Raw genomic sequence first — 26,103 nt, 5'->3', positions numbered from 1 at the left:
AAAATCTTCCATCACTGCAGTGATTCTAATGATTTACTTTACTGCCTGTTATATCTGCAGATCCTTTTTTTTATTTTTGATTTTTGAGGTTAAAGAGGGTTTGTAAATTATAGCTACAAATTATCATAATGAATTCTGCATTGGTTGACATGGATTTCATCATTGATCTATAAATAGATATTATTGTAATAGTGAACAGTAATAGGTTCTTTACAGTAAAAGTGCATGTCACCTTCTTTGCACTCATGTCAAAGCTGCTCTCATTGCTCTACATGGGTTTTGTTGATTAATACTCTCTTGGTGCACGCAGCCAGACGCCCACAATCCATCTTCCTCTTTTACTGCGGGAGTCTGCTCCTTTGCAGGCCGACAGAAAGGCCGCTTTGACAATAAATTATGAGCCATGGCTCTAAAGAGGATAATAAGGCGCACCCATTACTGTCTGGATGAATACCAACCAGAGACGTTTTCATAGTACGAGATTTCTCCCAAGGCTGCTGTTGTTCCTCCCTCGATAGTTCGTAAAGATACGTGTTCACAGAGATGTAAAGCCATGCCTGTGGTAACTGAACAGCTGTCAGGATTGGCATTCTCTCTGGTGGAAAGTTCGGTTGTTCTCGTAAAGTCATGAATTAAAAGAGGACATATAACACAAAGTGATAATGTGGCCCCTTTATTCAGGAATCTTAGCCAGGGCCTGACTGACATGGACATTTTATACATACTAATACTAACGTTTGGGGCTAAAAATTCCAATAAATGATTGTTTCAGCTGATAGTATTTTACATGGGAAAATATTTAATTAATGCTAACCCCAAACCAAATGTTAAAAAGATGATTGTTATTTGAAACAGATGTTATTGTCTAATATAACAATATTATAAGTAGCAATGTCTTAGCGGTGGAATGTTTGCAGATACAGTATCTGTAAAATCAGCAAATCATTAGTGTTGTCTTATTTTCTCAGGCAAATGATGTATCAGCCAGGCTTAATTCTTTAACCCTTTAAATACTAGGTTTAATATCTAGTTATTAATCCTAAAGCTTATTTGTCACTATCAGTTTTGTATAAACTATTTAGAAAATACTGTAAAACTATGATGTAAGGTATGTTAGCAACAAAGGCAAGTTGTTTATTGATTTTCATAATCTTAGAGACATTGAAATTTAAAGGCTTTTGATTAAAAGATGCAAAGTTGCTTCTAAAACAAATGCAGTTGTACACAAACATTTAAGCACCCTTTGTGAAACTACATTTTTGTTGATTTTCTAAGTGAAAACAACTGAACACATCCTCTACAGGTCTGAATAGCCCTGTTTGGTCATTTGCCTTTTTGATGACACTTCATTCTCAACAACATGGTTTGAACCCACTAAATGCATTGTAGTGGATTTCTCTGGGAACGCTGGCTACTGGAGCCAGTTCAGTCAATCATTTTAACCTGTCAATCATTTTATATTGTACAAATGCATGTCTGCCTCTTCCTATATGCATTGACGTGAGTTCAAATCACCCACTGCAAATCCCTTTGGCATTATAAAAACTCAAGAGAATGATTTTCTTTCTTTTTGGCAGTAGCCTTACAGATTAAATTCACTTTCAATATGATGTGTGTGAACAGTTAATTGATCCTGTAAGAGTGAAAATATTTCAAGAGCATCGATTTCCTTTAAGTGCAGCTTCTGAACTTGATCCTCTCATTCAATTTAAGATCCTCCAGTTCCTATCATAATAACTGCACCCCCGTTTTCCTCTGCCTCTTCTATTACACAACACATAAAATAATGGCGCAAAGCATTTTTGCAAGTAAAAAGCTGGAGAGCTGAAAATCACGCCAGTTCAGGAAAACGTGCATTAAGGACTTTAACAGACAAAACAAAAGCTCTGCCTGCTCCTGAGTCTACTCATGTTCAGGAGACTATGATGGCTTTTTCCTCCCTTGCTGCTGAAACAAGAATATTCTGTTTCTCTAGCATACTTGAAGATTTGTCTTTTGTTGGCTCATAGACCCCATCACAGCCTGCCCAGTTTTAGACTGTTGGCCATATTGTTATGAGAAGTTGAGTTGATGGCATCTTGCCCTAAAACAATACCAACGCTAAGCTCCCTGCTACATTTAAAACTCACCCAACCAACAAACTCAGCTTATGCAGCACTTCGCCAAGGGAAGGGCATCCAAGATCATTCCAAAATGGCCTGTTTTTGTACATGTGCTGAAAAGAAAGCCCCACCCCAGCTCCACTACTCCTCCTTTTATGCCCAGCCTTGGTTTTCTTGAGATTTGCTAGTTCTGCTCCTGTTTGCCCTGGCGGCAAGGCCCTGGCCTAATTTCCCCATCCACTTGGCATGGAATCTGTTTATTTTTGATGGTTCCCTTCCACCACGTCTTGTTTTGCAATCAGGGCCAGTATTTATGCAGGTAAATGGCTTGTTTGACATGAAGACTGATGTATGTGCAGTCAGGTGAAGCACGCGCTCATGGGGAATCTGACAGGTGGAGCCTGCAGATTGATGAACTGTTTGTGAAAGAGAGGAAGTACATGCCCAGTAACCCTGGACTAATATCTATAAACCCACTCAACATCTTTCTTGGGCCTAATATCTGTCACGAAAGGCAGCGCACTGCTCTGCTTCACTGGGCTGCTCTTTGCTGCATTTCTACCCCTGAGCATCACAGACCTGACACAGTCCTGGCAGAGATTTGAGGAAAAGCAGAAATATGTTATCTGGATGCCGTTCATGGCGAGTAGTTTGAATGTTTTGCATGATGTCATACAAAATTCCAGAAGATATTTATGTACTTAATTCTTATCTTTGGTCAGGCTCCAAAATTTGAAATTAAAAGTTATTTAATTTTACTATAATTATGTAATGTACATAATATAAATTTGTATTATTTTTAATTTATTATACCAGTAAACTCATTAATAATGATATACATCTTCCAAGCTGTTAATCCCTATGGGTTGTGAGGTGGGGGGGCTGGAGCTGATCCCAGAGGTCCTTGGATGGAAGGCAGGATACACCCTGGACAGGCCACCAGTCTATCACAGGGCATAATAATGACAATAATAATAGGCTATTATGTTTTTTTTTATTGAATGTTTATTTTATATTATTATACAGACTTATGTAAATGTTTCAGCACCCCTGATCAAGTTGCATGCTTTGTTGATTTTAAAAATAAGTTTAATAAGTCAACTTTTAAAAGTAAGTTAAATATATATATATATATATATATATATATATATATATATATATATATATATATTATAATTACTGTTTTTTACTCAATTAAAAACAAAAAAAATATTTTCCAACATAAAATGTAGTCTTTGCAAAATTGTTTGCACATTTTATGAATTGCCATATTTAAGTTTAATAAGGTCATATATTTTCACTTAGAAAATCAACAAAACATATAATTTGACCAGGGGTGGTGAAACTGTTGTAATCTCTCTGTGAATCTCCTTAAACTGCTGTAGTAAGTTTGACAGCCTGTGAATTGAGTGTGAATTTGACAAACCTTTCTATTGTTGCTGTATTCAGTGCAAATAAAAGTTCAGTTCTATATAGTTCATATCTCAACACTGGTATACTTAATAACAATATACATATGTACAGTATACTTAATAATGCTAATAAAACTTAAATTGAAGCCACATTTTAATGAATAACTCACTCATAGGCTATGATATGTAAACTGTAAGCTTAAGTGTTTGTTTTCATCACAGCACTTGTGAACTAAATTAAAATATGAGAAGGTTTTACACATATAAAGCTTGTGCACATGCATGTAAGTGCATATGCATGTGTATGCATGCACATGTCTGCATGAGTATGCATGCATGCAGAGCTATTATATCCAATTATTTCTGTTTAGAGCAATTCTGTTCTGCCATAACATCCGCTATGTTGTTTTGCATAAAATCTGACTGATGTAATCTTAACAGGCCTATTCATTTTTATTGCTTACAAATGTGAAACTTGGCAACATGACCCACAAACAGACAATGTGGAATCTATAAATCTATGAGCCTCATTTTTGTCTATTACAAAGATATCTCTTGTGCAAAAGTTTTATACACCTGGGAAAAATAGATTTAAAATGATGTTTATCTGGTAGGTACATACATACATACATATAAAAAATATATTAGAATAAATGCAAATTATATTAATACAAACAGAATTGATTTTGTGTATGTTAGTATTCATTTAACCATTTCCAAACCTCTCCTACAGTGTGCTCAGTATTTAAAGTTACCATCCAGTGTCTCATTTCTAAGTAATACTTTGTTAAATGAAATCTGATCGCTGATTACAATTCAGCAAATCCATAAAATGGCTAGGGGAGTTGATGAGATGCTGGGAAGCAAATCTTTGTTCTTCTAACCATTTAAAAATAAGAAATTCTTGTTACTTTTTACTGCATTAATGTTTATTTTAATTTTTCTATTAATATATGGTGTTCACACTTACTACCCAGATCAATGGTTTTCAGCTATTTGCTTTGGTCCTTTTTTAGTGACTTTTGCACAGAACTATATTGATTAACTGATAAATATTTTCTGAAGTGTAACTACATGCATTATTGAAAATGTTCTGTAGAAAATATGATTAAATTGCATGTTCATATATATCGGTACACAGAGAAGCATTGTATACAAGAGAGCTTGACTTCATTATTTTCCCCTGCTGGTCACATATTTTTAATGTGTTTTCATAACCCCGTCATTGAGCTTCAGATCACATGACAAAAGAAGGATCTGAATATAATGCTCAAGTAACTGGCTCAGTGCATAATCGAACCATCCTGCCACTGAAATAGGCCCTTTATAAACTTGAGGGATTTTTGTTGCATGCAACATTAACCTTAGTACAATATTTGCATTGCCACACAAAGCAGTGTGCAGTACGGCCACACTTACTAACCTCCCTGTGTTTCACTGCCATTAACAATGAGTTTGCATTCCAGCGCTTTAAAGATTCCAGAAGGAGGATCGTGTGTGTGTGTGTGAATGCGTGCATGCATATGCGTGTGTGTGTGCATGCATGGAGACATCTGGAACACATTAGCTGATGTTGTGTTTTCGGTGGCAGCAATGGTGCTAAAGTTACCAGGCCCCCTGCATCTCTCTCTCTCTTTCTCTCTCTATCTCTCTCTCTCTCACTCTCTCTCTCTCTCTCTCTCACTCTCTCTCTCTTTCTCTCTTTCTCTCACTCACTTCTCTTCCATTTTTCTCTCTTGCCTACTCTCTGCTTCTCTTTTTTTCTCTGTCTCTCCTCTTTTTCTCTCTGTCTCACCCTTCTCTTTTTTCCTTTTGCCCCCTCTCTATCTCCCCTGAAAATCCCTCCCTCTCTCTCTTTCTCTCTCTCTTTCTCTCACTCTCTTCTTTTTCTTTCTCCCACCTTCACTCTTTCTGCTCCATTTTTTTCTCTCTTGCCTACTCTCTCCCCCTCTTTTTCTCTCTGTCTCACCCCTCTCTTTTTTCCTTTTGCCATCTCTCTCTCTCTCTTTCTCTCACTCACCTCTCTTTCTTCCCCCTCCTCCACTCTTTCTGCTCCATTTTTTCTCTCTTGCCTACTGTCTTGCCCCCTCTTTCCCTCTCTGTCTCCCCTGAATCTCTCTCTCTCTCTCTCTCTCTCTCTCTCTCTCTCTCTCTCCCTTTTTCCCTTCTTTCTGACTCACACCCTTGTAGATAACAGAATATGTCAGTAATATTATTGATCTCATGCAGTCACTCATAGGAATGGATGTACAATTTCTCAAGCTCTACCACACAATTTATCATTTTTTTACTACTTCATTACTCTTGTCCTCCCTCTTATACATCTCATATATCTTATCATAGATCATACATCGCTGATTTTTTTCAATGAAATGTTTTGTCAGACTGTGCAGTGTAAGGATGGTAATGAGGTATAAAGCCATTCTCTCCTGCAAAAAAAAATTATAGCTTATAACACAGAGATAGACAGTTCTGTCATATGATGAAAAGGTTTATACATGTCTATGTATTTTTTGACTGAAGCAAGACATTTTCTCTTCAACCGTGTAGATTATCAATGACTTTGATTGTTCAAACGGTTATTTGCGTTCAGCACCATGGACAGCATACATAATTCTAATTTAATTAGAAATGTCACTTTCAATCAGGCCAGTTTGTTTCCAGGAGCACCTCTTTGAAAAGTACCATTTAGGGCACACTGTGTTTTGCTGTCACTGTAGGTCCATAAAGTGAAGCAGCCTACAAGAATTCACCGTTCTGGTATGTTTCTCAGTGTCTAGTTTCCAAATGTGAGTTTTTAATGACTTGGACAACTACATGCTCTGTTCATTTTATATTCACCATTTTTCACTCTATCAACAAAGATCCATTCCCAAGTAATTCTGTAGCAGTGCTTCTATCCTCTTTTTGGAAGATAGTTTTGGTCTGTTTTGGAAAAAAGCAAATCATGCAAGTTAATATTTGATTATTATCCCTTTAAAATTTAACAACCTGTATTTGGTCCAACTTTACATATTAGACTTATTTTTAGACATATTTTTAAGCATGTTATTTTTATAGAAGGTACTGAATAATACATAATATTTATTGAATGATGTGTCTGAATAGTAAATTGTATCGCAACTAATTGCATTGCTTTTTTAAATAAGTTGAAATTTTACCCTAATAAAAGATTTTAAGTGCTTTGAGAGTCAAACAAGAAGAATGGAAACACTGTGCTTCGTATAGAGATTCAAGTGTGTTAAAGTAAGATTGCATTAGTGCATTATTATCACATTAACTTTGACAGTCATACGTAAGAGTAATTACTGAATAGTTTAAAAAAGTTAAACCAGTAGGTGCAGTGGATGGTATCCAACCTCTTCAAAGCACTGGTATCATGTAAATTACACAGCAAATCAGAGAAACTCTGTAAATGCAGCAAAATCTGTTTTATAAAGCTTCCTGTCTCTTTCTCTCCACTCTGATGAATGCCACAGCTGACCCAGCTACACATGCCAGATGCAGGCTCTACAAACACAAACAAACCTTCAGAGTCACCAAATGCAGCTCATTCAATCAATTACGATGCTTGGTGGTCTGAGATGAAACAGATCACAGCAGAATTTTTCTTCCTTTCACTCAGGCACATGAGAGAGGTTTGTTTGCGTAACTTCGCCCATCCAGATAACTCCTTAATGGAGCCACACAGAGCTCGCATTCACTGCGGTGAGATGATAAATACAGAGAAGCCACACATGCTGGAGATTTTGCCTTGAATGTCCAGACTCCTTCACATAAACTACCGATTAGGCTCTGCAGTGTTAGTATTATTTCAATTTGGGCATATCCATGTAGTAAGTTGGAGCAGGCTGCCAGGCATTTAGAGATGCTCAATTAAAAATTAATTCAAGTCACCTAGTAGAAACTGGCCGGATTAAAAGATTAACAAGCCTGGCTTTGATCTCTAAGCAAACATATAACACATGTCAGTGTGAAGTGCTGAAGAACAACATTTTGAGGAAACAACTACTTTCAGATTTCATGTATGGTCAAATGTCAGGGACACTATTAAGCTTTTGTTAATAACTAAATTTGAAGAATTATTCTGTGAGTGGGTTTAGGTGGGTTTATGTACACTACTGTTATCAAAAGATGAGACCAAGTCAAGACGTGGACATATTGAGTCTAAGACAAGAATAAGCTTAGCCTCTGTGTTGTGACACCACTGACGTGCGCAAAACAAGTCAGAATCAAGACTGAGACCTAGGCAAAATGAATCCGTATTTGAAGTTTTGTTGTAGCTAAGACAAAAAAACGAAAAAACAATAATAAATATAAATTTGTATTTAATGTTACATTAGTTAAACAGTTTGCAAAAGTTTTGGGTGCTCTAGCTAAATGATGTAATTCATTGATTTTTAAAAAGAAATCATAGTCTTTCTATTCTTGTTTTAGAATTTTTTTATCTGCTCTTCCTTCCTTCCAGAATGCTTTTAGTTAGTGACTTTCTTGGGCTGTCTTGCAAGCACTGCATGTTTAAGATCTACCCACAGATTTTCAAACATGTTCAAGGCACTCAAATAGCCATTGTAAAAGTTCCAGCTTGTGTTTCTTGTAGTAGTTCATGGTGGATTTGGATCAATCTCCTGTTGTAGAATCTGGCCTCTTTTCAGCTTTTCTTTCTTGCAGATTTTGCTATCAGTGGAGTCCGTTCTTCTATCTACCCATGGAGAGTTTCCTAAACTCCAAAATATAATAGATCCACCCTTACGCCTAACAGTTGGCGAGGTGTCCTTTTCATCAAATATTACACATTTTTTCTCCAAACATAGTTCTTGTGATTTTGACCAGAGTTCCCTTTTTACTTCATCAGTTCAGATCACCAAAGGCCAAAATGCATATGGTGTGTCTAGATGTTGTTTTGCATGCCTTTCTGTGGTCACATTTTTATTGAGCTTTGTGTATATATAGAAATTGTTAAATAGTAAATCTGGGTTTTTTCTTCAGATGTTTGATTTTGTGCTAAGGTCGCAGATAACATTTCCTTCTGATGACTCTTGTAGATCATTTATATCCAATAACATTGCACAGTAGAATGGTGGACCACCATGTTTATGTGAGCTAAACCTTTCTACAGTTCCTTTGCTGTCATTTGGGTGTTTTGCTTTGCCTTTCTGACCAGCCTGTGAGCAGTTCTCTCTGAGTTTTTTTTTGTCTTTTAAACTTTGCCCTGGCTTTCACAGGTCCACTTAATTCCTTAAATGGCCAGGGCTTACCTGCATGTCCAAAGTTTTACTACACACTTCTACAGCCTAAGAATAACTCAACAAGTTCCAACTGTAGTTGATGTAGTTACTGAATTATAAGGCTTAGTATATCATAAGCCTGGGATTTTAAGGGGTTAACAACTATTTATTAATGAGATTTCAGACAGTGGAATTTGTGTGCTGGAAACGCTTTGATATCTTTTGATAACCTTCCCCTGCTTTGTAGGCATCAATTAGTTTCATTGTTAAGTATTAGCACAATTTTTAAAGAGTCAGAGAATTTATTACACATCAGCTGACATTTCGTAATGACAGTTCTTAGCTTGCCTAACCAGCCGTAATGAGTCAGTAAAATCAGCAAAATGTAATTTTCGATTTTCGCAGAGGCGTCCAAACTTTTGCATACAACTCTACAGAGGCAAGTAAATAATAACATTTATAAAGTAATATTGATAACTAATATCATCATGCAATCTATAGATGGTAAGACACCCTGTCCTTTTGTCTTGGTCTATGCGTCATTCATTCACGAACTTAAGGCCTAGTCTACTTTAACACTACATAGTATCTTCCTTTCTTCCTTTTATAACTTTCTATATGGCTGTATGAACGCTGTGTGGATTGAATAAATACACCAAAACAGCCTCCTGTTGAAGTTTTGGTTCTGCCACGTATCAGTCCTCAGTGTTTTTTTCTGCCTCTATTACTTTTATAACACGAGTCTTGCAGTCAGAATTGAGTTTTGCTGAGTTATGCTCTCTGTGCTGATTAAATCATGTGTACTTTATAGGACTGGAGCAAAGTCACTTTGGCACTGCTAAAGCCATTCAGGGAGATCAGATTTACCTTAGATTAGATTGATCAGGTACTGGGAACTTCTCCTTTTCAGAGCTTGGCCTCTGTGTTGTGTTACCACTGACATTGTAATGCAGAAGATGGAATTTTTCAGCTCTCTCAAAAAGATTACCTTTCCTTTATTTTCAAGGAATCAAGTTTGGGAGCATATCAATCTGTCATCAAACGATTTTTCTGTGGCTTCTGTCATGTTTCTGTCATGTTCTGTGGCTTCTGTCATGCTGTGTCTTCTCACAGAAACATATAAGAGATAATAAATTGTCTGTGAAATCTTAGCAGACAGGCAGGATTTAATCACACAGACGTTCATCCTGTTCTAGTCCCATAGGACGCATTTAGCCTAGCGTAACTTCATAAGGGGAGTCTTTGGTGTAACGCATGACAGTTTCTATCCCACTTTTGAAATGAGAATACAAATAGTGCCCCCACTGCTGACCAGCAGGTCTGTAAATGATCTGAGGCATTTCAGGTAGCATCACTCTGTTGCCTGGGTTATTTCAGTTTTAGGTGAGTACGAGGATAGCAATGTTCTACTAAATCATAAACCATATTTATTTGAAATGATATGCTTTAGATTTATATACTTAAATACTGTGTTAACATCTGGTTCACAATTGTTCTATGGTTCTCCATTAATACTATGATGATGTTAATGTTTTGTCTGTGCTCTTCATAAAGCATTGGATTTTAAGTGCTGTGCGTCCTTGGGGTAGTAACTTTAGGAGAACTGAGTGAGATTCTCAGAATAATTGAATCAGGTTATTGAATAGCACTTCATATTGATTTATTTTTTTGCCTAATGTATGTGGAGGATACAGTATATTGTTTTTGATTGTGTTGCTTTGATATTGTGCAGTAGAACATAATTATGTTGTGACAGCATGTTTACCAAACTTTACTAAACGTGTGATTGATGTTCAATCCTTAGAAGTCATTAGAGTTATTACTGTCAGCTTGCTATACTATTTAAATGCAATTACATTATTACATAGTTATATAATGGATTACTTTTACATACTGTTCTGTTTGCATAAATAACATTTTTGCCTTAAAATTTATTTGTTTCAATTTCAACCAATTACAAACACATGGCAATTTTTTTTCAATACTGTGCTAAAAGACCACCCTGTCATTTATTTCATTAAATTTTCAGTCAGTCAAAATGGCCATAAAGTACAAATTATTAATAGCTTGAACTTAAGATGAAATATATTTAAAAGTAAAGTACGTAAAAGCCTCAACATCTAAATACAAAATCATTTTTTTCAGTACTTAAAATATCCACTCTTTGCCTTTATAACAGCTTCTGTTCTTTTCGGAGACAATTTTTGGTTTCAGAATCTGCAGGAATATTTTTCTACACCTCTAAAGTTCAGTCTTAGAAGTTGGTTGTGCTTTCTGCTTCTCATGATCCACGTTATCTCAAACACATTTAATGATATTGAGGTCTGGATTCTGGAGTGATCAATCTATTGTTCTGAGAACATCAGCAGCTTCTCTGTTTCTTCTTTGCAGATTTTTTTTTAAGTAACAGCTTCCTGATAGCTAGTGTGTTGAGTGTGGTTTAGTTATCTTCTCACAGTGGAAGGATGGACAGAAACACTAGTGGATCTTTTCAGATCTGAAACAAAAGAGAAGTACCGTTTGTCTGATGGTAACAGATTTGGTCTACCAGGTTGCAAGTTTGTTAGGAGTCTCATTTTTTTGCATTGTTTTTTTAATTGCAGTTTTGGAAACACTGAACTGATTTTTTCCCTTATTTACCTTTGACTCTTGTATCTAATCTCAGATATATCTCCTGAAAAATTAATAATTTACTGACTTAATTGCCATTTGTACTAGAAATTAAATAAATAAAATTGATCAGACTTTTGCAGAGTAATTTCACTTTTAATTCATTTTAAATTGTAAGAAAAAAATCTCTTGTGCTTGTAAAAATTCTAATTATGAAAAAGTTAAATCCATACTTTCACCTTTAAGATTTAATGGCAAAAGCTTTGCTGCTGAAGTGTTTGTTTGTTACTTGAACCTCAGCTGTCCCCTCTCTAATCGCTGCAGGAACAGGAGGATGAGGAAGACGAGGAAGCACAGGAGGACAAGCTGGAGCTGGAGGGCGAGCTGTTCTTCGAGGAGGACTCTGAGCCGGGTGATGTAGACTGTGAACTGCCAGAAGAGGAGGTTGAACAGGAAGAGCTAGAGGCCCTACAGGAGGAGGAAGAGAAGGAGAGCACTAAGATGAAGATCCTGCGGCAGATAGCAGAAGTAGCATCCAAACTCAAAGAAATAATTGGTGATCTGATTACGACCGCAGGGAAAGTAGTTGTAACCATATTACTGGGCCTAACAGGTATATAGTTTATAGGACTCTAAGACATGATAACATCTTCTCAAATGAAAAGTAGCATAATGATTGTTCACTGTGTTGTGCATCATACTCCAGGCATCATGCTGCCCTCCCTCACCTCCACGGTGTACTTCTTCACATTCCTGGGCCTATGCACCTGGTGGTCTTTCTGCCGCTCGTTTGATCCACTGCTCTTCAGCTGCCTCTGTGTGCTGATGGCCATCTTCAGCGCAGGACACCTCCTCATGCTCTACCTCTACCAATTCCAGTTCTTCCAAGAAGTCGTTCCACCTGGAGACACTTATGCAAGGTTTGTTCTATACCCCACTAGATGTTATAGCATACCTTATGTTGTAGCATAGTAGGCACTTAATGTGTGTTCTGACTATGTTGCACAACATATTGTTTGTCAGTCACTATTGCGATATATGCATTTGTAATATTGATGTTGGGTGCAATACGTTAATGAACCTAGACCTGGGCTAAAAATAATTAGCATGATATTTCCTTGTTAATGAGCAATTGGAATTATTGATTGCATTGCCATCGCCAGCCCCCAACAAACAGACACGCACAAACACATGATCTGCTGTGTCATACATGTTCTATCTGTGCTATCTTTCGCTTAAACGTTTTTTAGCATTAACTGATTTAATGAAAATCTTTGATGAAAGCCCTTATATTTAATAATATAATACTGAGTCACACAAAATCTTTTGTTAATGTACTATTTCATATCTCATTTTGAATGTTGTGAGCTCCTGCTGGTGTGGGTTCTTGTGGTCCTTTGTAGATGATTAATAAACTATTAACAGATCATCACTAACACATCAACAACATATCAGTGACGTAGCAGTAGTGAAGCATCTGAACACATTGAAGTAAATATCTTGTAGATGTTGAATGTTAATATGCTATTTCCATTACACAAAACCTAACCTTACCAACCTTACCCAAAATCTAACCCTAACCCAGGCCCTTATCCTAATCCTATCCTTAACCTCAACCCAAAACCTAATCCTAACCCTTATATGTTTTTTCTATGTTACTGAGGGTCAGTTAAGTGTTTCATTTAAAAGAACCACTCAAATTAAAAGTGTCACCCAAAGGGGCCCTGCAAATCAGCTTAGGTCTGTGGAATTTACATTTTCATTTACATTATCTGCTGTAATAGTTTATTAATGCTCCGTTAATCAATATTCCATTGTTTTATTAGTAAAAAGGGAATTATACATTACATGCAGAAAAAGTATTTGATCATTTTCAGTATGCTTTAAATTGAATTAGTTCTCTCTAGTTCTCTATTATATCTTTTTCCCAATCAGATAACATTGTCTTATCACACAGGCCTAAACACAGTTCACACATCCCTCTAAACAGTTACAACCATGGCATGTTATTGAGTTTCCTATGCATTTTTAATATATATAGTAAGGTATGTTGCATTTGCAATATGTGGCAATATAATCACAATACTGACAACTTTGTCCACATTATACCTTTGTTCTTGCCTGATGATGGCTGTAATGTTGGCCTGTTTGAAAGCCTTCTGCTGTACATTAGTAACCTCATATTTGGCAAAGGCTGTTCAGATGGTTTAGGTTTAGAATTACCAAATGTCACCTTTCATTTCATTTTAGAAAGCAGGACTTTGCAGAGTAGCATAATAAAGTCCATAAAATGTTTCGACCCTGGCAAGCTTTGAGTCAGGTTGATGGTAAGATTTATACTATGATCTTTTTGCACATAAAAGGCTTTTCAGCCACATAGTAACATTTATGGCATCAGCCACTCTCGTGTGGCCTATATCCCCATACTGTGACCAATGAGGTTACAAAGCCAGAAAAAATGCACAGTGAAAAATAAAGAAACGATCCCAAATGACTTCTGAAAGAGGGAGATAGAATCATACTTGGCTTGAGTGTACCTGGCACAATGGCCCCATGGTCATACTGTGTTAGGATGAGCGTATGGTGGTGAGATGGATGTCTGATGTGGAGTTGAAGAGCCAGCACCTCATTCCTCACTGAAGCATTCTGCACTGATCTGCTGAGAGTGAATACTATGCTTCTTGATTAAAGGCAGCATAAAGCATCTGAACCAGGCAGACAACAATGCAACAGTCTGTTTGACATCTGTGCAAGGCTGGCCAGCGTGCCATATTTCATCTATCTAATTCTTTGGCCTAGCTAAAGTTGCTAAGACCTGAATGTGGAGAGAGGTGGTTGTAGTGTTGTAACTGTATTCATGTGGTAGAAAAGACTGAGTATAACATAAGTGTCAGAGAATAGCATACAAATCAAATTATATGGAGGTATGTCGATTAAAGTTCTTTTTACAGATGGTGCTTCAATCTGATTTTCATCCTTGGTGTCTCTTGGCCTGCTGAAGTTGATTTAGTGTCTTCTGTTTTTGTGGTGTCTTGTGAAATCAGAGTAGAGTTTTTGAAATCAGAATACATGTTTACGAAACTTTAACTTTGTATTGCTTGTGTGCATGTATGAGTCATTGAGGCTGTGCTTGGAAGGACACTCAAGTCTGATTTTTTTTATTTTATGATACCTATCTGACATTTATCAAAAAATGAATAACATTAAACCAGACCTGTTCTCTTATGTACACATACTGGTATTAGGCTCAACAGATCTGAACATCTTGTGGCGAATATCGATGCTGATTTTAAGGGGTTATTAATTCTGATAAGCAGTAATATAGTTTTATACTTTAGTATAGTGTTTTAATTACATAATGCTTTACTGGCCGAAATGGTTGTCAGTTCTCAATTGTCCGACTTCTTTAAATAAAAAAAAGACAAACTCACAGTCTTAAATAATGCAAATATTATTGCACTGGGGTGGAACTACTCATAATTCTCTGTGGTTTTGGTTTCTGTTTTCCGTTATTAGTTCTCTTGAAAAAAAAATTTTTGAAAAAGGTTTTTGTCTGATATTTTATACTCATGTTAACGGTTGGATACATTTTACATGTTTTTTGTTGTTGTTTTTTTTATATATATACAAACCTTAATGATGTTTGGTCTTTAGATTTAGCAGTTCAGCCCATAATGTTGTCAATTGTTTTACAGTATTTACACCGCATTTGGCTACACAGTGAAGTTTTGCTCACATACTGTGTCCCAAACCATATCAGTGTGTCTGTGTGTCCTTACTTAAGACTTACATGCAGTCTGAGTGGGTTGAGAAGTTTTGGCAATGTATTTATGGAAATAATTAGGGTGACTATTGTCTTCTAATGTCAGCAATGTTAGTTTTGTAGCTCCAGTGCTAATCTAAAGCGGCAAAATTTGGATACAAACATGTCTTCGCTGATGATCTACATCTGGGATAAGTGGAAAATTGTGTATATTTTCCATTTTTTGCCTGGCCATTCCTTTAACACCCCTGATTTAAGAGGAAACGTAGAATAAGCAGCTGTCTGCACCTTTTCTGTCACATCTCCTTATTAATCATAAACCTTAATGGTCTCACCCCAGCTTTTATATCCTTTTATACCCTCAGGTCAGGCCTTGGCCACCAAACTCTAACTTCACTACTTCTTCATCTTTTAAATTTTAACTAATGACTGTTGATGGATGCTATTAGAATTCAAATACATTTTGTGTGCATTATTGAAAGGGAGGAAACTGGTATGAAACAAAACTATAAAGATCTCATCAGTGCTTGCATATTTTCTATTCACAACTGCATTTGTGTGGAAGTCCCGAACCATACTAATCTACCTAATTGTGTAAACACAGGGTACATTTTTACATGACATACATGATATTTTTTTATCACCATTGCAGGCTAAAAGAAACTGTTTACTTCATTAGAAAAGTTCACTCAATCAGAATAACAGTATTTCATCTAGACCACAGGTTAGATGACCACAGGCAAAAAAATAAAACACCAAGAAGAGTGGTGCATCTCATCATTGGGTTTACTGTGTGGGTTTAGGAAAGGCAGTATATAAATAAGTCATTAGTATTATCATTTTTAAAGCCTTAGCATGGCTTGTGATGTTCCATCACTAGTGTAGCTGTGAGTCACTATTTTCTTACTGAATAAACATTGACAAGTAGGGCGTAATGGTTCAAATATCTTCAGTGTCAGCCGTGGACAACAGTATTCAAAAGCAAATGCTAACATCATCAACCAAGCTCCCACCCACCCCCACCTCCTTCATCAACCCACTCAGACCCTCAGAGCAAGAGAAAGAGCGACGGCCTATAAAGGTCCAGGTGGTTCTCATTACTGCAGGATGCTTCTTGGCCTCTGTTGAAATTACACAGCTGGTTTCAGGGAATTCTACACGAATCACTGAGGGAAAAGAGAGAGAAAGCAAGAGAGACAGAGCAAAAAGATTCAAAGTCCTGCGAGTAAAGTCGATAGAACAGTATCTTACTGTAAAGGTGGTCAGTAACTAACTAGATTAGAGCTGACAGTGGGCAGGGTCTGTAGAGTAGAATATTCAGTGATGCCTACAGCAAGGTATTTTCTGAGGGCCATTAGTGAGGGATGCAGGACTAACTGTGTAACTTTTTGCATCTTGTTAAATGCTCTGCAAATGCAAACCCCCCCCCCCACCGGAAACAAAACCCAAAATACTATAGCTGACAGATACTATACACCAGCTGCCACTAAAAGCTCCAGAAGAATCCCTCCCAAAGCTAGTTTTTGTTTGAAGTCTTTTCATCGTTTTAATTTGGGAGCTGTTAGCCAAGATTACAAAATGATAAATTATGTCTTGACCTAACAGAGCAAATAAACACAGCCATTTTGACCTGCAGGAAAAGAACTTTAATGTGTTAAACATTATCACTTCGCTCTGAAGGCAATGCTTGTAACTTCATATGCTTTCAAAGCCTTCATAAAAGTCAGATATTTTACAAGTGTCTGAGCTCCGGAATGAAGTTTTAGACAAGTTCAGAAAATTTGTGCAGTGAATGTGAAACAGGCCACAGGCACACAAAGGGACCCTGTTATCTTTAAGAAATACAACAAGCAGTGGGGAATTAAAATGTGCAAAGAAAGCAAAAATCTGACATTGAGTAAAGAAATATGTTTAATGAAAAGCCATTAAATGATCATGTGGAACTGTTTTTTGGTGGTTTCTCTCATGGTCAAAACCAGACAGCTGTCTAAATCCCTATGCGCCTGATTTTGGGAGGTAATGCCTGTAGGGATAAAACAGAGAGCTTCTCTTTAACCATTTTAAGAAGTATGACAATCATTACCAGCTTTGTATATTATTTGTGGCAGGGACACAATTTTGATTGCGCTTTCACCACAGACCAAAATGGATTCAGATGCAGGCTCTTCTGGGCAGACAAATGCTAATTTAGAAAACCATTATATTAGAAACAACTGGTGGGAGGTTGCAGAGAAGAAGTGCCATAATCATGGGCTTGATGGAGGTCTTACCTGACACCAAAAAAGGCTTTTCAAACAGCACCATATTGAAATCTCCCATAATGGTTCAGTCTGGGACTTTTTTGTTTGTAGACTGCATGCATTCATTCTAGATAGCTCTGACCAAACCATAAAATAATGAGAGGCCTCATCATTTCTGCATGTAAAATGAATTATTTCTATGGCCATATGGGCTGGATGGTGTGCATTTGCTTTGGATGATACAAACAAAAGAGTTCCGTTACATTGAACTTTGCTTCATTTTGAATCTATAGCAAACCACAGGAACTCAACTACAAAAGCTACACACTGGCGCATGAGGAGCATATGTTGGTCTTGCTCTTGCCTCTCCCTGCAGTTTCAGACATGCTGTTTCCTTCTTCATGTGGTCATTTGTGTTTATACAGACATCCATTTGTGAGAAAGTGAAAATAATTCTGGTCATTTTAAGAAGTTTGGTATTGAATAAACTGAAGGTTTAGACAGTTTAATTGTGGCATTGTTCTCTTTGGCAGCTTTCGTTTTCAGCCCTCCAACCATTTCTTCTCATTTTTATGCACTTAAACAGGAAGCTGAAGTTTTTGTTTTCCTTCTTAGACACTTCAATTTCAAAGCCACTGAAAGAGCAAAACTAAGTGATAGTAGCATAACAGAGACTTTCTGTAGCTTAAAGAAAGCATGAGAAACAGACTGGAGGAATCTAGTAGCTGAATACTCAGCCCCATAGTGTACTGTACTGTCATAATTGCGGTGCAACCCAATTCTGAATTTCTTGGGTATTATGACATGTTTTATCTGATATGATAAGTGATACGTTTGATAAGACTGTTCAGAAACACCCCCCCCCCACTAGGTGGCAATTAAATGTAGCTGTTAATTAAAAATATCTTGATGGACATATATTCATGCAAAAGATTTGAAAATATTAAACTATGTGTAATAAGGTTTACAACAACCTGCTAGGTTTTGTTTGGTCAGAAAACACCTACTTTGATAGGAAGGGACAGTGTGACTTGAAAAAAGACCTGCTACAAACTACTACCACAGGATCATTTTGCATGATGTACAGGAGCGGACAGCTGTCAAAATGGTGTTACAACAAAAACAGACCTGCATGAAACAATCGTGTGCATCATCAAACACACAAGGATTACTAATTCTAAATCAACATTCTAAAACATCAAACTGCGACTTTTTTGCAATCCACTGTCCACGTCTTGCTCTAAAAAGCTCTTTGCTATCAGGGTGTACATAAAACAAAGCCATGCAGACAGGCAATAAATCTACGAATTTCTTATAGTTGTAAAGGTGCAACATCAGAAAATCTCTATATCTCTGAGAAGTTTACAGGGGCAATTTGATGTGTACGTATCGTCATTCATCATGAGATTTGTACAAATATTGCGTGGCAGATTGACACTAACAGTGCACCGGTACTAACTAAATAAACCTTTTGTTTGTTGGTTGGTTTGTTTGTTTGTTTATCTTATTTAGTCTGTTTGGCATCTCTCCGGTGGTGCTGAGTAACTGTTCCCACACGTGGATGTTTAAAGTGAACTCTCAGCTGGATTGGCACCACTTCGTCAACCCCATCATGCTCCTGGTGTTGTACTACACGCTTGCCACACTCGTCCGCCTGTGGTTGCAGGAGCCTGAGGACACGGTCAGTTTCCAGAACAGGCTCTGTAATCAATGACCAATGGCTGACTTCTCTAAAGCCATTTATTTTCTAGTATGTTAAGGATCATGTTTTCCAAAGCACTTTGCAAAAATTGACTATTCAGAATAATTAAAATTATATGAAAATGATTTACTACACCACTGACAAATGCAACAATAACTTAATGGCCTTGTGATGGGTTTTTACGGTAGTATTTTGGAATTATTTGACTCAAAGAGTGCTATGTTTGATACTTCATGGTTAATTCTTGACTTTTGTTTCTTCAAATTAATGTTTGACCTAGCATACCTCCTTTCTGAAGATCAATTAATTGCCTGTGATTGTCTGTATATACATCTTGGAATGTTTCCTAACTTTCAGGTAAAGGAGAAAGATGGAGAGACTAAAGGAGTGGTGGAGCAGGAGCCTCCTGTGAATACTGATCTCCCTCACACAGCAGAGAAAAAGAGAGAGATATGGAGGATGGCACACTATCGCACAGATGACAAAAATGTATGATGGGTATTTCTTGTATCTTCTTACCTTTTTATAGACAGCCGGAATGTGTGTGCATGTTTTTGAACATGAAGCACAGATTTTTATTGTAAAGTTGTGGCATCTATTTTCAAACATCATTCGATTTAAAAATTTTGCCAACTGTGTAACTATTAACAAAGATATGCACCTATTAATAATGTAGACTTGTATACAGTTGGTATGCAATTGCTTAACCACTTAAAATCCCAGGCTTATTATACAACCCCAATTCCAATGAAGTTGGGACGTTGTGTAAAACATAAATAAAAACAGAATACGATGATTTGCAAACCCTTTTCAACCTATATTCAATTGAATACACTACAAAGACAAGATATTTAATGTTCAAACGGATAAACTTTAATTTTTTTTTGCAAATATTCACTCATTTTGAATTTGATGCCGACAACACGTTCCAAAGAAGTTGGGACAGAGGCAACAAAAGACTGGGAAAGTTGAGGAATGCTCAAAAAACACCTGTTTGGAATATTCCACAGGTGAACAGGTAAATTGGAAACAGGTGAGTGTCATGATTGGGTATAAAGGGAGCATCCCTGAAAGGCTCAGTCTTTCACAAGCAAGGATGGGGTGAGGTTCACCACTTTGTGAACAACTGCGTGTGCAAACGGTTAAGAACAATGTTTCTCAACATGCAATTGCAAGGAATTTCATCATCTACAGTCCATAATATCATCAAATCTCTGAAATTAAGCGGCAAGACAGAAAACCAACATTGAATGCCCGTGACCTTCGATCCCTCAGGCAGCATTGCATTAAAAACCGACATCATTCTGTAACGGATATTCCCACATGGGCTCAGGACCACTTCAGAAAACCACTGTCAGTGAACACAGTTCGTCGTTCCATCTACAAGTGCAAGTTAAAACTCTGCCATGCAAAGCGAAAGCCATATATCAACAACACCCAGAAACGCCACCGGCTTCTCTGGGCCCGTGCTCATCTGAGATGGACTGACACAAAGTGGAAAAGTGTCCTGTGGTCTGACGAGTCCACATTTCAAATTGTTTTTGGAAATCATGGACGTTGTGTGCTCCGGGCCAAAGAAGAAAAGGACTGTCTGGGTTGTTATCAGTGCAAAGTTCAAAAGCCAGCATCTCTGATGGTATGGGGGTGTGGTAGTGCCCATGGCATGGGTAACTTACACATCTGTGAAGGCACCATTAATGCTGAAAGGTACATACAGGTTTTGGAGCAACATATGCTGCCATCCAAGCAACGTCTTTTTCAGGGACGTCCTGCTTATTTCAGCAAGACAATGCCAAGCCACATTCTGCACATGTTACAACAGCGTGGCTTCGTAGTAAAAGAGTGCGGGTACTACACTGGCCTGCCTGAAGTCCAGACCTGTCTCCCATTGAAAATGTGTGGCGCATTATGAAGCGCAAAACACAACAACGGAGACCCTGGACTGTTGAGCAAATATGGGAAAGAATTCCACCCACAAAGCTTCAACAATTAGTGTCCTCAGTTCCCAAACGCTTATTAAGTGTTGTTAAAATGAAAGGTGATGTAACACAGTGGTAAACATGCCCCTGTCCCAAGTTCTTTGGAAGGTGTTGCAGACATCAAATTCAAAATGAGTGAATATTTGCAAAAAACAATAAAGTTTATCCGTTTGAACATTAAATATCTTGTCTTTGTAGTGTATTCAGTTGAATATGGGTTGAAAAGGATTTGCAAATCATTGTATTCTGTTTTTATTTATGTTTTATACAACGTCCCAACTTCATTGGAATTGGGGTTGTATATTACACTAAGGCTTTTTATTCAATTCAAACTGGCTGAGCTGTTCTTAGGTTATAGGATTTTGTGATAAAACTTTGGGCCCTGGCCACTTAAGGGATTAAATATATGAATGCATACTGAATTCCCTCTCAGGTATTGATTGTGACACCCAATGGAGGCCCTGTGGATCTGATGTCTTTATCATGTGAGAATAGGCCATCTTCTGCAGAACTCTACTCCACTCCTGACTACAAAGCAGTCCAGGCTGAATCTGGCTCAGGTTAGTCTCCCCACACCTCACATAACAGAGACATTTGAGTAATACAAGCATTAAGCATTTCAGTGCAAATTCTCAAAAAAATATTTTTAATAGGATTCATAATTATATTGCTCATAACTGTGTTTTTAAACTTGGAGTTCAAAAAACTTTGTGATTTTCCAGACCTAGTAGCTGATCAGAGTAAGGGTAGGTTAGTTGCAATGGCAACTTACTCTGTGACACTAAAGTGCTCGGTAGCAGGCTTACTCAAACTAGGCTAGAGTTACTTGCCAGCTCATCTGCAAAAAGAACAAAAAAATGGCACAGTGTATTAAAGACATAGAATTCAGGAAAAAAATCCTAAAATATCTAACATTTTGGCAAAATAAATTTATACATAACGTTTTTTTATAAACTGATAGGTCTAAACTGATTAATTTGTTTTTTCCAGAGTATACATATGCTTTATGTTTTCAAGCTTAGTAATATTAAAAAAAAGCTTTTTGCATATTGTCAATCACATCCATGTCAAATCCTATTATCAGAGCTCAGTTGATGATGGCTTATGTGAGATCAGCCAACGCAGAGTTGATTAACCTAGAGCACTGAAACTGTGTTCAGAGTTTCAACTCTTTAGGTTTTAGGTTTGTTAATCCAGCTTTTTGGAATAATTGGAATACCCTCCAGGTTTATTTTGAAGAAAACAATATCGCACTTAAATATCTGTGACAATGTTAGTGACAGTGGGAACAATGCCAGTATCCACTTCACACATTTTATCCCCATGTTGTGATGTCAGCACTCATCAGGACTTTCGATATTACAAAATTACAATGAGAAATTTAAAATTTCAAAAGATGACAAACTTTTAGTACGCAGCATATCTTCATATGAGTCCAGATAAGTGAAGAAAGGATGTGTAAGACTAAGTCTACTCTTGTAAACACTTGCCCCCTGTTGCCTATATATGACCACAACACTTCCCTAAAATCTCCACAATTCCGGGAAAGCCAGTGGTTATTTGGTCTCTATTTCAGTCTCTCGTTTTTCCCTGCAGTATATAGACACATGCATATGTCTCAACACATAAACGCATATTCCATTTGCAGAGAGAATGGATTCCAGTGTGTATGAGATCGGCCCAGTGCACGGTGAGCTGCCCGGGGCTGTGAGCTCATCTGTGAAGGCTGTTCGAGTGAACGCGGTGGTTAAGACCTTTCGCTTCATCATGAAGCAGAGCTACATTTGTGCCCTCATCGCCATGATGGTGAGTTTGGGTGAACAGTCACGTCTTTCAGTGAGAGGCCCAGGTACTCCTGTTTTCCCACATCGGCCAATTCAGTCATTTGCCTTGGCAGGTGTGTGTGCTTCTGGGTAATGTGTATCACATGCTGGGGGCCTCTGACATGTTGATGCAGACTGAAGGTCATCCACAGTTGGCCCATGATCCTTCACTGCATGATGTGTGCCTGACAGTGGCGTCGGATTCCATTAAAGCTTGTTTGGTTCAGTTGAAGCTGTGATTTGGCCAAAAATAAAAAAAAGGGGACACATTTCCCCCTTAGCCCAAATATAGTTAATCAGCCAAGACTTGGTTGCCAAGTTTGTTGTCTGAAGTTTGCTTCCTGAGGTTTGGTCAGAATCTGGCTAAGTCAGGCGAAGCTAACCAGTATTGAAAGCCACTACAAATAAACAGGAATTCAAATGCAGAGAAAAAACATTTTACTCTTTGTAGATAAGATTTGATGTTGTGTAGTGTCAGAAAACCCATTATCATGTCTATTTGAGATTACTTAATAACTATTTGATTTGAGGCAAATGTAAAGTTATTTAGGCCTCTAGGTTGCACCCTCCTAATTGGTGTGGTTACTTGTTATCTACATTAGCATTCTAGCTTCAGTGCAAAAGTACAAACTTTAGATGCAAAACCTGCCTTTGCTCAGCAAATCACATTTGGGGTAAGGGGAAAGCTGTGTACTTGAGATCACAGCAGCTTATAATTAAACTAAATTTACAAGGTCAATTTTGATTTTTTTTTTCCACAAGCAAAAACAAATTAATATCAAGTGCAAAGAGACACCAGAGTAAAAACAAAAAAGCTTGGTTTATATGATTTGCAGTATATGCAGAACTGTTGATTAAGAATAAGCCAGACTTCAGAAAGAGCTAATGTGAGAATTGGCAGCCTATTCCCAGATTACAACCTGTAGTTTAACTCATTTCATGCCGTTCTTCCTCCTAGGCCTGGAGCATCACATATGTAAGCTGGCTGACCTTTGTCTTTCTCATCTGGTCGTGCACACTGTGGATGGTGCGGGACAGGAGGAAGTATGCCATGCTTACATCACCTTTCATGGTGTTTTATGGGGACCTTCTCATCGTGCTGCAGTACATCTGGAGCTTCCAAACACTGCAGCCAGTGCCGGGCCTCTTCCTTAAGAAGGAAATTCCCTTCAGGGAACTGGGCTCAAAGGTGAGAAACGTTACAGGAGCTGTGGGTGTGTAATTGTCTAAGTGTGGCTACCGTTCCAGTGAGTAATATATATATAACAATACAATATCATTTTCACAAAAAAATGATTACTTACATCACACAGACTATCTGCATATTTTCATCAAAAAAGGTTTAAAATAGACTCGCAAGTGCTGTAGCTACATAGGGTTTCTCTCGGTTGTCCCTGTTCAAATCGTTTCAAATGCAGAAACGCTCTGATGACTCTAAAACTCAGCCCCAAATTAAAAGTCTGTGTTCTTTTAATGTCCAGCATACAGTCAATAACGCAAGCAAAACAAGTTAGATAGCCAAATGATATTGGTTTTCTTTGTAACAAGAAGTGTTTTATTTTTACCATGTTAGATGTTCTTTGCACACACAACACATCTGCATGCTTTCATTTCAGCCATAGTAACTCACATTACACCCATGGGCTGATGTCAGGCATGTTGTCCATTGGACATTGTTAATGAACTCTCCATACACTTCACGAGGCGTTGGATTGATTTAAAAACTTTCAAAGTAATTTTGTTTCCACTTCAGTAAGTCAAAATTCCTACATATGTTAATCCTAAATTTTCTCAAATGTTCTCATTATGAGACCATATCTTGCCTCTTGATGCCAATGAAACCTCTAAAAAGCTAAATATGGAGATACATTTTGTGTCTTCAAGTGAAAATTTTGGCAAATTGCCCAATTTAATAGAATTCTTTAGAAAAGTATTTGATCATTAATCATCATAAACATATTGAAGATCAGCACTGATGTATCAGATAGGAATGTAAGCAAAACATGAAGTAAATTATGCAATTTGAATGCAATTCTATCATTTAAACATGTTAAGTATGGGGGACCTTTTACAAGACAGTCCAGTAAAAATGCTTGTGTGTGTACATGTGTAGATCTTGTGCCTTCTGAGTTTCTGGCTATTGCTGAGACAAGCTTTGACCGAGAGGAGGGAGAGACAGAGAGATGAGACGCAGCTATCTGATATCAGGGTGGAGGACGGCTCTCAGGGTGAGGCTTTTTCCAGCACTTTCTAAACACGGTCATGAGTCACAGCAGTTTTTGGGTGCCAAATGTATGTTTTAAATTTCAGTATCCAGGCTACTTTATGTCTGTTGTTGTAAGATTGCATGTCAGTCAAATGCAGTTCATTCTACTCCCAGCAACTTTTGTGTCTTTTTACTCTGATGTCTGTTGACCATGTACCTCTGCTTCACAAAATTTTGGTCTTACAAGTTTAGATTCACTTTTGTGTGTGGATTTATGCTTCTGTGTGTTTATGACAGAGAAGGAAATGGAAGTGGAGGAGGCTGGAGAGCAGAGAGAGATGATGGATGTGTTGGGCAGTACAGTCATGGCCATGCTGAATAAGTACTGGATCTATATCTGTGGAGGGATGTTCTTCTTTGTCAGCTTTGAAGGACGCATCGTCATGTATAAAATCATCTACATGATGATGTTTCTATTCTGTGTAGCTCTGTATCAGGTGTGTGTGGAGCTTAACTGACAAATCTAAAACTGACAATTAAAATTTCACTATAATCATCAGTAACCACACTGGTGCAAATATCAGGTGGGGGTTGTAGGATGGCTGTAAAAATCAGAAATAGACTTTTTGATAACAAAAAATTATTTCTGTTGATAACAGAAATAAATTATTCATAACATTTCTTTGAGAGTGACTTCCATACAATCACCCACAGAGATCATTTTGTGATTGCAAGCTGAAACATATGGGGTTTCTTACCAAAACATCTAGTCTAACAGCTGACATTACACCTTTTAATTGTATATATATATATATATATATGCACACACACACACACACACACACATGATTCCTGTTGTACACACTGATACCTCTGCTGTCTTCTGCAGGTGCACTATGAGCGCTGGCGCTGGATGCTGAAGTATTTCTGGATGTCGGTGGTAGTGTACACCATGCTAGTGCTTATTCTTGTCTACACCTTCCAGTTTGAGTCATCCATACATGTTTGGTCTAATATGACTGGTATGAGCAAGGAAAA

At 37.5% G+C, this 26,103-nt stretch overlaps 1 protein-coding gene across 2 annotated transcripts in view; it reads left to right on the top strand.

Moving 5' to 3' along the window:
• LOC108431241 (piezo-type mechanosensitive ion channel component 2) overlaps positions 1 to 26,103 on the top strand; it is a 143,376-nt gene that overhangs the window by 73,982 nt on the left and 43,291 nt on the right. For both annotated transcript variants that reach the window (XM_017704263.2, XM_037536789.1), the window contains exons 6-15: positions 11,677 to 11,965; positions 12,059 to 12,272; positions 18,868 to 19,036; positions 19,415 to 19,546; positions 21,470 to 21,596; positions 22,685 to 22,842; positions 23,818 to 24,048; positions 24,973 to 25,087; positions 25,363 to 25,562; positions 25,955 to 26,103. In XM_017704263.2, coding sequence (XP_017559752.1) covers positions 11,677 to 11,965; positions 12,059 to 12,272; positions 18,868 to 19,036; positions 19,415 to 19,546; positions 21,470 to 21,596; positions 22,685 to 22,842; positions 23,818 to 24,048; positions 24,973 to 25,087; positions 25,363 to 25,562; positions 25,955 to 26,103 — 1,784 coding nt within the window. The remainder of the gene's footprint in view (positions 1 to 11,676; positions 11,966 to 12,058; positions 12,273 to 18,867; positions 19,037 to 19,414; positions 19,547 to 21,469; positions 21,597 to 22,684; positions 22,843 to 23,817; positions 24,049 to 24,972; positions 25,088 to 25,362; positions 25,563 to 25,954) is intronic.

The sequence above is a fragment of the Pygocentrus nattereri genome, chromosome 3, assembly GCF_015220715.1.
Source record: "Pygocentrus nattereri isolate fPygNat1 chromosome 3, fPygNat1.pri, whole genome shotgun sequence".
NCBI classification, from domain to species: Eukaryota; Metazoa; Chordata; class Actinopteri; order Characiformes; family Serrasalmidae; genus Pygocentrus; species Pygocentrus nattereri.
The sequence above is the reverse complement of the archived record's forward strand: the minus strand, read 5'-3'. Positions and strand labels throughout refer to the sequence as shown.